At 41.8% G+C, this 13,973-nt stretch overlaps 1 protein-coding gene across 3 annotated transcripts; it reads left to right on the top strand.

The window, feature by feature from the left end:
• Nucleotides 1–164: 164 nt before the first annotated feature.
• acsl2 (acyl-CoA synthetase long chain family member 2) lies at nucleotides 165–13,887 on the top strand. 3 transcript variants are annotated; one of them, XM_051422654.1, is made up of 20 exons: nucleotides 165–252; nucleotides 5,283–5,533; nucleotides 5,644–5,758; nucleotides 6,790–6,854; nucleotides 6,955–7,056; nucleotides 7,711–7,810; nucleotides 9,235–9,413; nucleotides 9,541–9,573; nucleotides 9,780–9,831; nucleotides 9,989–10,062; nucleotides 10,382–10,459; nucleotides 10,549–10,683; nucleotides 10,809–10,943; nucleotides 11,745–11,913; nucleotides 12,020–12,108; nucleotides 12,195–12,311; nucleotides 12,401–12,544; nucleotides 12,628–12,729; nucleotides 12,815–12,886; nucleotides 12,983–13,887. In XM_051422654.1, exons 2-20 carry the CDS (start codon nucleotides 5,285–5,287, stop codon nucleotides 13,121–13,123), a joined length of 2,151 nt encoding a protein of 716 aa, XP_051278614.1. In that variant the 5' UTR covers nucleotides 165–252; nucleotides 5,283–5,284; the 3' UTR covers nucleotides 13,124–13,887. The 3 variants fall into 3 exon arrangements, with proteins under 3 accessions (XP_051278614.1, XP_051278615.1, XP_051278613.1); XM_051422655.1 differs by having other exon boundaries at nucleotides 170–252; nucleotides 5,439–5,533; XM_051422653.1 differs by lacking the exon at nucleotides 165–252 and adding an exon at nucleotides 1,899–2,003.
• The last annotated feature ends 86 nt before the right edge of the window (nucleotides 13,888–13,973 follow it).

Below are 13,973 nucleotides of genomic sequence, written 5' to 3'. Positions count from 1 at the left end.
GATTTACTTTTTTTGCTGTATAGTTCAAATTTAACTTGTCAAGTGAAAGCGGGATCAAAATAACATAATTATTGTTAATTAATTGTCCTGACGCGCGCGCTTCCAATAGGCAATATGTTTTATTTTGAAATTTTACACCGGAAATATAAGTCTATTATCTTGAACTTGACGGCTGGACACATTTCGATGGCTTTGCTGCTGAAGTAGTAACTTTGGAGCCCAATCTAAGGAGACATTGGAGGCCTGAGTAAGGTAAGTTGCGGCTGTTCTTCATCTTCATTGCTTCTTTTCTTTGTTGTAATTGTTACCAGTCGGTCCAGCTCGATTAAAGAAACATACCCAAACTATGAGGGCTTATTTTCCGATCTAAAAGTAAGAAAAGTCTGACAGCAGCCCGCTGAGTTTCCAGTCTATGAAGCGGAAAGTTGGTTGTAGTCTTGGGATCAATGTGAAGATAAATGAACCTGTAACAAACTTCATTTAAAGAACTCAGTTTTGCCTTTAAACGATTCAGTAATGAGATACAGACCTCAGAGCTGCACAGGTCCCAGTAATGCTGCATTCAAACATATTTAATGAAGTCTTAACAATAACTTAATTTGAGATTTTATTTTATTTTTGTCCATTGTGCCTTTACTTAACTGAAGCTTTAACTTATATGTGTAGAATTACTTTATAATGCAGAGACCTTTTGTCTAAGTGTAAGTGTGTAGGTTTTATAGGTTTTGTTTTTACAGTGCACATTCTCTAAAGGAACTGGGTCGCACTTATGTGTAGCTGTCAACTTAAGCACAGTGCTGTGGTATTTTGTCCCTGGTCCAAGCTGGGAATAATTATGGCTGTGGAGTGTTTCAGCCCTGAACTATAGATTTTCTGACATTCTTTAGTGAAATCACACTCCTGTCTGTGCCCCCATCTTGTGCCTGCTTTGGCTTTCTCTCTCTCTCTCTCTCTGTGTGTGTGTGTGTGTGTGTGTGTGTGTGTGTGTGTGTGTGTGTGTGTGTGTGTGTTTTTTCTAGATATTCTGGGCCATGCAACATGTTTCAAGTTGTCCACACAGCTGGATGCAAGCCCTTTTGGCATCCGCTCTTGAGTGTTTGACAGTTACAGTGTAAGGTTACAGCGTGGCAGCTGAGGTTTGGGTGGATTATCAGCCCGGGACGCACAAAAACACTCACTGCTTCACTGTGTGTGTGTGTGTGTGTGTGTGTGTGTGTGTGTGTGTGGCTAGACAAATCTAAATGTAGAAGATCTTGCATAGTGGTGTTTGAACCTGTTGCTGACTAGTTTCATAAAACCGAAAGCTTCAGGCTAGAGGAAAAAAGAAAAGAAAAAGCACAAATGTTGCTTTGTGTGCGAGAATCCTGACTGGGTTCAAGTGAATTTGAAACCACAGGAGAGTCATGGTCATCTTGAGGAAAGGGAAGGTGTGTCCTACGTGCAGGGTGCGTGGTCTTGCTCATTTATTCTTCACCTCCTTCCCCATCCAACAAGAAAAACTTCATTGTGACCAAGTGTGTGTCTGTGTTCTTCACGCTTCATTTGGGAATCACAGCCGGAAAACACCCGTGCGTTTCGTTCTTTCTCTCTGGCCCGGTTCCCCCCACTGCCCCCGGGCCAGCCTCACGTGTCCCCCCCCCAACCCCCCTCTTCCCTCTTCCCTTGTAACTCCCTCCTCATCTCCCCTTGATCAGACCATTTACTTCTCTGGGCACATGGAAAGTGTGCAGAGTTCATTGCTGCTGCTGCTTCTACTGGTGTGGGTACAAAATGCTGTCGTCTCTCTCTCTCTCCCCATTAAAAAAAAAAAAAAAAAAACCCTCCCCCCTCCTCATGTCACCTCCTGTAGCTTTCTGGGTCAGGGTAAGCATTCCTCTCATCACCACAGAAGCTCTGTAGGCCACTGTAGAGAGTCTGCTATCAGTCTTCATGTGAGACCAAATCCATAGTTCAATGTAGCAGGGACATCACTATAGAAGCCACACTGAAAGAAAATCATCAAGGTCAGTCCTTTCTATGCCTGCTCATAATAAAAAGAGGAACATTTTTCTGCATTTGTTAAAAGCATTGGCTGCTTTGTCATGCTCTCAGGCTTGACCACAAAAGCATGTAAAATAAGTTACAGCTTGAACTTGTCAGAGAGTTTTAAATGGAGCAAGAAATGAACTTCTTCTACTCTTCCTAAGTCCTTGCACCGGCTCCTTTTTCATTTGTTCATACAAGAAGGCTTTACCTGACTATGCTGATGGTGTTACCAAGACTCACATTTTACTTCTTACTGTACAAAAATTAAACCAACATCTTATTATGAAGCTTCCTTTTTTATGTATTAACATAACCCTGCAGAAAGTTCTCCGTACAGCTACGGCTCACACATTCTACTTTTAAGCCATGATTCGTTTTTTACTACTTCTAATTCACTTAATGTCAGGCTCATTGCATTTTAGTGCCCCCCAAAATGTGGCGTAATGATAATGTTTGGCTGTTTGAGTCATGAAGTTGATTCATTGATTATATGTCAGATTTTTTAGGTTTCAGTCTTCGTACAATCTGTGTTGCCCTCCGTATGTGTCACACAGTAAACTGTAGCTCTGAGTATCGTCTGTGCTCTCAGCTCTGTCTCTACTTGTCAACTGGAGTAAATGTGCACAGACACGCAGACCCCCTTAGGCTGTCTGTTACACGCCTGCCGTCTCCGTGTGAACTTGTATTCTGCTGGTTTTATTGCATTATGTGTCAATATCTTTCCATTTTTACCTCTTGTGCTTGCTGGATCAAACAGCATTTACCTCAAACATGCTTTTAATCCGCTGTCATTGTTCAAACGTCACTCCACATGATGTTTTCGTGCGTGTACAGCTATCCCTCTGCATGTAAATTCAAGTGCGAACCGCCAAAACATAAAGGTTTTTCTCCCCCAGCAGGGACTGGCACAGGCTGTGAAGGTGCATTTGTTTTCCTTCAGTTTATTTTCACATGTGTGCGCCATTTCTTTTGTCTCGTGTCTTCCAGGGAGTAAAAGCTGGGAGCACAATGGTCCCTGTCTGGGCCTTGACAATGGCCATTATGAATGGGAGTGAGAGAGGAGGGAGTGATGGGTAGAGACAGAAAGTGGCTACAGGAAGCTCTCTTTGCAGCAGACTGTCATTTTTTTTGATGTGTCACATTTTATAAAGCCCCTTTGTTTCCCATTTATTTACCTATTGAAAAGACTCAAGGGGCTCACCAGCTGCTTTGTTGCCCCAGCAGGTGTAAAGTGGCAACTGACTTTTAATTCAGATAAATTGATCCTTAAAGTAGATTATACGTACCCTGAGGACGGGGGTGGCATCTCTTTTGCCCATGAGGGGATGGGAAGCAGTGCAGCGGCAGCCTGGTTAAAGAAAGAGGGAGGGGTGTGATATCACTCTTTATCCCCCTCTCCTATTGGGTACTGGGGGGAGAAAGTGGGTGAGAGGTTGAGGGGTGTTCGGGGAGGGGAGTGGATGTGGGAAAGCAGAGATTTATTCAGTGAGGTGAATTCCTTGCCTGGTGGAAGATGAAGTGGTTTGTTAGGGGGGGGATGAGAAGACGTGTAGTTTTTTTAGTTTGTGTGTTCATGAAGACGCTACTTGAGTTTGTTTTTTAGGCCTAGATCGCTCTAAAGTTGCCTTTCCCCGCCTTGTTTCTCCCTCTTTCATTCAGTTTTGATATGAACAATAAAATCTCTGGCAGAGGATCATGGGGGTGGACTTAGCTGGTCCTCCCCCTCCACCCACCCTATCTCACCACAGGCCCCTCACTACTGTACGAGTCTCTCTCGCCCTCTCTCCGTGTTGAATGAAAGAGTGACTGAGAGTAACCTCGGTGCCTGTTTCTGTTAAGCCAATCATTATTACTTCCTGGTGTCTCTCCACTGCCCTCACCCACCCCTCACCCACCCCTCACCCCTGTATACAGCTCGGGCCTTTTCTTCTCCTCTCTCTGAGCGGTGCCAAGACTGTGGCCCAGTGTGGTTCAGCCTTTTAACCGGACTCCTCCGGCTGGTGTTTAACAATTTCAGAAGCTGAATGATGTTTTTAATTACATTTTCTTTTAGGTTTTTTTAAATTCTTTGTTTCAAGTGTGAACAGAGTTTACTGTGGTGAATAGTTAGGGATGTTTTAAAGTTAAACTCCACTGATTTTATACATTAAAGTGTGTTTACAGGTCTCGTGGAGTACTACTACATATGTGAAAATAGTTGTATAGAGCCTCTTGTGGCTCCAGAGGGAGCTGTGTAAAATCTGATATGTTGCCTTTAGTGATGTCACTTCCTGCTCCAGGTTTGAAAATGAAGACATCTGTGGGTGTGCAGTTAGAATTAAGACGTCTGTGTCGCTCTCCTCATCTCAACTATGTTAGCTGCTACTAGCATCAGAATCTCCAACGGTTCAGTTGCTTTGTGGGTAACGTAGGCATCAGGATTTGACAAGGAAGAAGAATGTGTGGAATAAAAATATGAGATCTCTGGTTCTGTCCATCGAGAGTCTGACTGTGTTAAAGTGTTTTCCAGTACTGATCCAGTGTGTGTGTGTGTGTGTGTGTGTGTGTGTGTGTGTGTGTGTGTGTGTGTGTGTGTGTGTGTGTGTGTGTGTGTGTGTGTGTGTGTGTGTGTGTGTACCTTTTATCAAGTTTCTTTCACTGTCTGGGAAAAATAATTTACAATCAGTTTCAATTTACAACTGAATGACTTGTAGTGAAATTAAATCTCTCTTTGGTTCATTGCATTCCACTTATTTAAAATGTATTGAACTGCTGCTTTTCGGTATTAGAGAAATCTACCGGTATATATCTACCAGTAACTACCAGCATATTTTTTTAGTAGTGCTGAAATGATTTGTCCATTAATTGATTAGTTTATTAACAGAAAAAGGAGTCTGCAACAATTTTGACAAGTAATTTATAAATAGGGCAGTCTATTGTTAAGAATCTGCTGATACGATACTTATAAAACACAAAAATCTGTGTTTTAGAGTATAAAGATAAAAAATTTCAGGATTAGATAATTAGACATTTCTTACACACCTCTTTATCAAGCAAAATTTTGATTGGATTTGCTGCTTTCGTCTAAAAATTTAATTAAAATTTGTTTGGAAGTTGGACTGTTGGGTGGAGAAAACAAGCACCTGACACAAGTCATCACAGAGAGGTTGCATTTTCTTTAACCTGCTGCACAATGAAGCTTTTGCGATGTAAATGCAACTTCCTTCTGTTTCACTGGGTTTTCCTTTTTTTTTTTTTCTTCTGTCCTCTCCACTCAGCTATGCATTTCCAGGAGTGGTTACGGTCACTTCGCTCCAGCGCTACACTCAAAGGGTCTGAATCAGAGGACTTCTGGAGTCTTCTGCCATCTCTGCCTCTGTCCTCCTTCTCCCTGTCCTCGTTGACTCTGTCCCCCTCCTCTCTGCTGGGTTTAGGAGCCCTTGCCTCTCTTACTGCGTACTGGCTGGTGACCCGCCCTCGACCCATGCGTCCGCCCTGTGATCTACAAGCCCAGTCTGTGGCTGTGAACGTGAGTGGATCCTGATTGCTGTTGGTATCATTATGCGTAGACTTGTGTAAATGGCACATGTCGTAATCATAGGATTTGATTGACGTGTTTAATCGGAGTGTTTGTTGTAGGGAGATCCCAGCTGCAGGCGATCGGCTCTTCTTAAAGATGACTCACTGCTGGACTTTTACTACGATGACACCAAGACGGCGTATGACATGTTCCAGAGAGGCCTGAGGATTGCAGGTGGAGTCAAGCACATTCACAACACAGTTCATTGAACCATTTTCTGCTGTTTGGTCCTCTCATAGTGTCTTTCTTCAATTTAAAGATTATATTGGTTTCTGTTGGTAGAGACAAACATTAATGCTCTTTTAGTCTCACAAAATCCTACCAAACCCCATTGCACTAATACAAAAACACAACAATCAAGTTGCTAAAGGGAAAGCTGTTTTATGCAATGGAGGAGGGAAAATTGACAAAATTAAAATCTCAACAACCAAAAGTAATTTATTGATCCTATCATCAAAGTAAAACTCATTTGTTAAACATTCAAATGCATTTATTTTTTATTATAATGACACTCCTGTGTACATAAAGTCTGATCAAATATGTTTATTATAATTAGATGCCATAATGAATTACAATTAGATTTGTATCATTAATTTAGTCAACTGAGGTATTATAGCTTCAATTGCTCATCATAATATATTTTCGTTGGAATACATTCAATGGCCCATGTGGATAAAAACAGTAGTGTTTCTACCACCTCATTTCATTGATTTCTTCTCGCTCATGGTCTTCTTTGTTTATGTAGGTCGTATAGAGGAATCGGTATTCAGTTGAGACTGTTTCAAAACTTCTTGCAATATGTTTAAGTGTTGCTCATCCTTGTTTCTAGCTGTCAGATAAAAAGTCATTTTAGGTCTTGACAGATCAACACAAGTTGTACTAGATTTGGGTCATAAGCGAATATATTAAGACTCTAGTTCAAGAAATAAAGCACTATATCACACACACCCCATGCTACTATTTTATATCCATTCAATTATTTGAGTGTGACACTAGACGGCAACAGCAACCAGGATGGCCACATGACAAATCATATTGCAGTATGCAGATCCACAAATTCAAAACATCCAATTTCCATGACACAGATGTCCTATTATGATGGATACAGTGTCCCCTGTCTTAGTTGCAATTCGTTTTCTATAAATCCTGCTTTAAATCTTGCATATGTTTGAACTGACCTGACACAACTGTCTTGTGTCCCTCAGGAAATGGCCCATGTCTTGGCTTCAGAAAGCCGGGGCAGCCCTACGAGTGGATCTCCTACACTGAGGTCTGACATGTTTTATTATTTCATCCTTTAGTTGTCATAGCACTTCTGTGTTGTCCGTTCCTCTTCTGCTGTTTGTTGACTGAGCGACTCCAACTCTTAGGTGGCGGAGCGGGCGCAGGTTCTGGGATCTGGGCTGCTGGCCAAGGGCTGCCAGCCGAACCCGCAGCAGTTTGTCGGGATATTTGCACAGAACAGACCAGAGGTATGAACTCGTTTTGTAGTGTGACGCTTGTTCCCACACTGGCTGGTTTCCTGTGAGCTGCAGGGTTGATTAGATAACTTCTAAGACTTGGCCTCTAATCAAGACTGTTGATCAAGATGTTCAAACTTGTATTTCACCTGGGTGGAACTTAATATATTCTCATACACACACACCTCCATAGAGGTTCACTCCAACCCTTGGAGCCTAGAATCACATTCTGTGTATGAATTTAGAAAATTAAATATGATTTTGTTTTTGTCTGTCTGCCCTGAAAGTGTGTTTTGTATTTATTCATATTGAGAGCAGAGTGCTGGTGGTGAATATGGGTCTCCAGGGCAGCTAATATTGGAGCATGTCTGCTCCCAGACTCATTTTCTAATATATCCGTAGGGCAAAGCCATTTTTGTCATTCCTGTGTAGACTGAAAGTGAGAGATAATTTTCTGCTCCATCAGAGCTCTCAACCTCCCATCAGACCAATCTACTCTGAGTGGTGTTTTTGTTTTATTAAGAATGTCGTTTTGTTTGTTTTGTAACTATGAAATACACGTTCATGTAGATCATAACTCCTACTGTTGAGATATCTAACTCAACAAGTACTCGGTGTGTGAAATCAGTCTAACAGTGCTGCTTTGTCTCCCTCTGCTGGTGACAGTGGATCATCTCCGAGCTGGCCTGCTACACTTACTCCATGGCGTTGGTGCCTCTGTATGAGACACTGGGGCTGGAGGCCATGGTCCACATACTCCACCTGGGTGAGAAAACCTGCATCTAGAAATAACAAAAACACTGTTAATGAGATTTTATTATTATTATTAAAAGGAATAGTTCACCAAAAATTATTGGCTTATTTACCAATGGCAGCCAAAAATATTTTAAGTTTTGAGCCTTTCTGAACTTCATATTTTAGCCAGGATCTTGAGGCCCCTGCGTCATTTAGATGCCACCTCTCGCAAAAACGCCTCCAAGACTTTTCTCTTTGTCTTCATGTTTTCTTTTTGGTGGCTTAACAACACTGAGAATGTGTTGCCACGTCTCTAATGACATGTAACACGGACGGTAGTCACGGCAAAAACAAGTCAGACCTTGTGCAGAAAGCACCAAATACTAGTAAGGTTCTTTTGATTTGTTTCACTGACATCACGATGGGTGACGGTGGACATTAATGGTCACATTAGCACTACGCTTAAAAGAACATAGCGATGCAAACCTGGTCCTACTCTGTGATTCCAAATGAGTAACCGGCCACCTGGCCCGATGACCCCAATTTATTTTTCCGCCAAACCCAAAATTGACCCGCATTTGACGCTTGGCAGGTGGTAATTTTGGACCCTGCTGCCAGCCTCCCATAACAAATCCCACTTGATTGAAGACCTCAGTGGAGAGCAATGCACAGTCATGCTTCTGCCAGAATATTGTTTTGGATGCTGACAGGTTGCACACTGTGTGCATATTTACAACTCCAATAAAGAAAATATAAAATCAAAGAGCATATAGAACATTAGGAGGTATACATTATGTTGGACCCAGCAGTGGAAGAAGTTCTCAGATCCTTTTTAGTAAAGTATATTTATAATTGTTTTGTGAAATATTGGGTAATTTCACCTCCTTTTGATCTTGAAGTCTAGGGAGGAAATCACTCTTTGCTAGAACAACTCATAAACTTCTCATAGATGGAGCTTTCTTGGTCAGGGTTTAAAAGTCAGAAAGGATTCACTGGTTTTATCTTTAACAATGTATTGTATTTCATAAGTGTATGTTTTAATGTAAATCATGTAAATTAATGGGTTGTCAGCTTTCTGTAGTGGAGTAGAAATGGCAATACTTGAGTGAATGTACTTACTTTCCACAGCTGGTTAGAGATTGGTTTTGATTTTAATTGTATTATATTATGTTAATTTTTTTGTGTTATCTGTAGAAAAGACTGGAGCTTCTAACTAAAGCTGAGTAGAAAACCACTAATTTCTCACTTTTGAGTGAACGATTCCTTCTTAATGTCAGTAGTAACACACTGAACTATGTATAGTATTTAGTACCTTTTTAGGTTAGTTTTTCATGCTTCATTTGTATATAGCAGATTATTATAATGTGTAAAGGTAGTATTCTAACTTCTTTAAAGTTATCTTTTCATCAGTTTTCCTGCATGAGATCAATAAAGTGTGTTGTGCTGGGTTCTTAGCGGAGATCTCTGTGGTGATCTGTGACCGGGAGGAGAAGGCAGCGTCTTTGTTAGAGAACAAGGAGAAAGGCGTGACTCCGAAGCTCTCCTGCCTGGTTCTCTTTAACGATTTCAGCGATGCCTTTGTGGAGAGGGCGAAGAATTGCGAGGTGGAGGTTTTGAAACTGGAGCAGCTCATGGTGAGCAGCGTGGAAGTACTCGATCCCTATAATGCAGACTCATTTAAGTTTATCCCCCTTTTTAATTTAGTCATCGATGGTGATATGTAAATTGATATGCAGAACCTCCTCTTTGTCCACATCTTAGGACCTGGGAAGGCAGAACCTCAAAGATCCTGTGGTGAGTTTATCGTTGCTCAGCTGCTACATCACCGCATCAAACTGGTCCCAGTAAATAGCTAATCCCCCTCTAAATGCTAGGATGACAGTTTTATAGTTGCTCCTGTCCCATAAGATATCATTAACACTCACTTGTAAACATGGCTTAAATTAAGAGTGGAGGAAGCCTGTTGTCTTATTCTCATGTTTTATTGCTGCCTGCTGTAGCCGCCCCAGCCTCAGGATCTGGCCGTGGTTTGCTTCACCAGTGGAACCACAGGTACCGTCTGATTTTCATTCGACTCTGCGTAATTATCCTTCACTCACATCAGTAGAGAAGTGTCCTTCAGTGCCCACTAACAACCTCTCTTTATGGCACCGCTGTAGATTCCTTTGCTGCGCAGGGCACTGCAATAATGTCTTGTTTATTTATCCAGGGAAGCCCAAGGGAGCCATGATCACCCACGGCAACATCGCCTCCAACACTTCCTCTGTCATTAAGATCCTGGAGGTCTGTCTACACTTCCACCTCCTTGTCTAATTGAGAACAGCCTCACAGTTAGCATCACTTCCCATCTGCTTGTGTCTCTGTATCTCAAAACTGTCCCTCTCCCTGCTGTGTCTAATGGTATGATTAATTGGCTGTTTGATTGCCCCTGTCGCTGCGAGGTACTTTAACTAATTGCCCCTGTATAAAGATTCTGCTATCTAACTGCTGTTGAAAAAGCTATACAGCGCATTTGATTGCCTGCGAGGCTTCGCCGTATGCTGTTGCCTGAACTTTATCTCTCCCCTGTGCTTTGCTCATTTTCTTCCTCGTTTTCTCTCAGGGTTCGTTTGTGATCCAACAAGAGGATGTGTCGATCTCTTACCTGCCACTTGCCCACATGTTTGAGAGGATGATTCAGGTAGTTGATCCTCTTCTCAGACTCTTTTTTTGTGTGTGTGTGTGTGTGTTTGTGTGTAAACCCTAAATTAAAGTCTGTTTTTGTCACAGGTCTCTATGTTCTGCCATGGGGCCAGAGTAGGCTTCTACCAAGGCGACATTTCTCTTCTAATGGATGACATTAAAACCCTCAAACCTACCTTCTTTCCTGTTGTGCCTCGTTTACTCAATCGCATATATGACAAGGTCAGTGAATAGATTTGGATCTTGTCATTTAGTAGCACTCACTGTAGAAGGGCTACCATAATCCTGGACGGTTATATTCTAAACCTTGTTTCTGTCTTCGTACATAATTGTTGATTTCCTTAAAGATCCTGGGTTCTGTGACCTCTCCGTTGCGACGGGCTTTGCTTCACTATGCTGTGAGGAGAAAGCAGGCCGAGCTCAGCAGCGGGGTTGTACGTAACAACAGTCTTTGGGACAAATTGGTGTTCAACAGGATTCAGGTCAGTTGCTTTAAGCTCCATTTTACTTACACTTGTGTCGTATTTTCCCTTTTGTTGTTCAAAATCAAACATAATATCGGACATATAGTAAAGAAATGGAATGCAGCTACAAACATTTGAGTTTTGCAAATGTGTTTTTTTTTTTTTTTTTTTAATGCGATTATTCATAAATCTTTCAGTGTTGAAAACCACTGTTAGTATGGTTGACATCCACTGGCAATCCCATCATGCCTTGGGTGTTGCGCATGTCAACCCATAAGTGTGTGGCAGCTCTGCATACATGAGATTTATTCCATTCCCCTATCAGGTTCTAAAGCCCTCAGAGGGTTAATAGAACAATAAGTTAAAATAATACATTTTAAGTTTGTAATCTTATTACATAAACCCAATTACATGTAATCAGTTAATTCCCAATACTGGTCTTAAATGACATATTTTCTGTAAATCCAGGACTCTACAGTTGTCACTGTTTATATTTTTTGCAGTACTTAATACAGCCATACATGTAGACCAGCAGCCCTGCAAATAGTCAATAAAATTGTATCCAAACTTTACAAGAGAAGCACTATTCCAGCAGTCAGTGCCAAAATCACCCAGAGCATATTGGTCCTGTGGGAGTGTATTGGAGAGGCAGGCACATAGACTAGCAAGAACTGAAAGATTTTGGCTCGCTATGTTCAATGCAGATGGGAAAATATGGTCTAGGTTGAAAAAATGCTGTTGAAATGGGATTCTGCTTGTACCCACAATATGATTGTATTTGAACTATTTTACACAAACACTGCTTCACTTGTGTTTCAGGCCAGTTTAGGAGGTAATCTGCGGTTCGCCCTGACTGCTTCAGCACCCATCTCCCCCACTGTGCTGTCCTTCCTCAGAGCCACTCTGGGCTGTCTGATCTTCGAGGGTTATGGCCAGACGGAGTGCACTGCAGGCTGCACTTTCTCTATGCCGGGAGACTGGAGCGCAGGTAAGACCACATCTGAGTCTTACCTTTCTTCTCTAAAGTACTTATGCTTTCGTGCCCTTGCTGGTTAATCCTGTCCTCAGCAGGTATGTGGATGTGTCTTTGTCAGGTCATGTTGGTGCTCCGTTGCCCTGCGCCATGGTGAAGCTCGTAGACATCCCTGACATGAACTACTACGCCAAGAACGGAGATGGAGAGGTGAGCTAGTCTTCAGACCGATCATGCTTTACACATTACCAGACTGTCTGGTGTCTTGTGACAATCTCACTGCTTTTTCCTGTTAGATCTGTATTCGAGGCCCCAGTGTGTTCAGAGGCTACCTGAGGGACCCAGAAAAGACATCAGAAGCCTTGGACAGCGACGGCTGGCTGCACAGCGGGGACGTGGGCCAGTGGCTTCCAGTAAGATTAGATACTGAATCAGTTTGTAGGTGGCAGATATCATATTCTGGTCTCCTGAAAGTGAGCAAATGTGTGTTTACCTATGCCAGAATGGGACACTACGCATCATTGACAGGAAGAAACACATCTTCAAGTTGTCCCAGGGAGAGTACATCGCTCCAGAGAAGATAGAAAACGTCTACATGCGCTGTGTTCCTGTGCTGCAAGTGTTTGTGCACGGAGATAGTTTACAGGTACAAAGCTTTATTAGATTTAAAACATTTGCTGTGGCTTCGAGTTCAATTTTTGATTTTTCTCTTGTATTTCATGTTCCCAGTCTTATCTCATAGGCATAGTTGTGCCTGACCCTGAGGTGTTTGTTGACTGGGTTAAAGAGCGAGGATTTGTGGGATCCTATGAAGAGCTGTGCCAGAATCCTGTATGTGATATAAACCCCAATTTCATAACTTTAACTACTTTACATGACTGTGGAAACATTGACTGGATTATTGGTCTTCCAACAGGATGTAAAGAAGGCAGTATTAGAGGACATGAAAGCTGAGGGGAAGTCAGCAGGCCTGAAGTCCTTTGAACAAGTAAGTCTCTGCTGATATTGGTCTTGGTTAACATTTGCGAGCTCACATTACTGACTTTGGTTGTGATTTCATGTCTTTACCTCTCTCTCCGTTCAGGTGAAGGACCTTCACTTGCATCCAGAGACATTCAGCGTCGCCAACGGCCTTCTCACCCCCACACTGAAAAGTAGACGTGCCGACATCCGCAGAGTCTTTCAGGAACAAATATCAAGCATGTACAGCAAGACTGCCATTTAAAGGACTCCACTCACACACAAGGGTTACTGGTGTCCAATAAGGGAAAAACATAGGACAGGGACTTGGGAAAAGGAAATTAAAAAATATCCAGCAGTGCCTTATCTAAAATATGCAACAGGATATATTTTGGAATAGTGGTATTTTGCTTCAAAGAAGTATTAACTCATGTCCACCTCTTGAACGTGTGTGTAATGTATTAACTCTTCACATGAAAAATAAGACAGAATGGGACCAAACCATTTTTTGTCCGATCTCACTGTCCTTGTCACTAATACAGAACTGGGATTCACTTGGAGATTTTTAACTGATAAATAAATTATTGTGTAGTTGTAGAGATCAGAATCACAGAAGTTGTTAGGAAGAAGTCTGCAGGCATTAAGTTAGACATTTACACTGCCCTCTTCTTTTTCACATGCAAGAATTTTATAAAGGGACACTGTTATGTGCACTTGGGTCATTGTTGCTCATAGAATTTGCTTCAATTGTAGGTTTGTAATTTACAGTTTTTGGGCCCTTGTATCGCTATGATTTAAGCTTCTCACAAACTTTTTTTTTATCATAGCTCAATGGTACACATGTGAGGACGTAATCCTTCACCTTAAGTTTAACCATTAAAACTATTGAGGGTCTCGACCAGCAATGATTTTTTAAAAAGAAGATAATGGCTGAGCTGTAAATAATGCTTATATTGAGATTTGTTGACAGGACACTGACTAATTCCAGTAAAGTCAAACTGACCAGAAATAAAGATTAGTAACTGATAATCCTCATGTGTGATTTATGTGAATTCTACAACATTTATACTACTGCACTCACCCTGGGAAATATGCTGTGGATATTCACACAATAC

Source organism: Dicentrarchus labrax, unplaced genomic scaffold (assembly GCF_905237075.1).
Source record: "Dicentrarchus labrax unplaced genomic scaffold, dlabrax2021, whole genome shotgun sequence".
In the NCBI taxonomy this organism is placed as follows: domain Eukaryota; kingdom Metazoa; phylum Chordata; class Actinopteri; family Moronidae; genus Dicentrarchus; species Dicentrarchus labrax.
The sequence above is the reverse complement of the archived record's forward strand: the minus strand, read 5'-3'. Positions and strand labels throughout refer to the sequence as shown.

Coding starts and splice junctions, on each gene's coding strand:
- acsl2 (XM_051422654.1), top strand. CDS start 5,285: ATGCATTTCCAGGAGTGGTTACGGTCACTTCGCTCCAGCGCTACACTC. Junction 10,944..11,744: donor TGGTGTTCAACAGGATTCAG/GTCAGTTGCTTT, acceptor CTTGTGTTTCAG/GCCAGTTTAGGAGGTAATCT. Junction 11,914..12,019: donor GCCGGGAGACTGGAGCGCAG/GTAAGACCACAT, acceptor TGTCTTTGTCAG/GTCATGTTGGTGCTCCGTTG.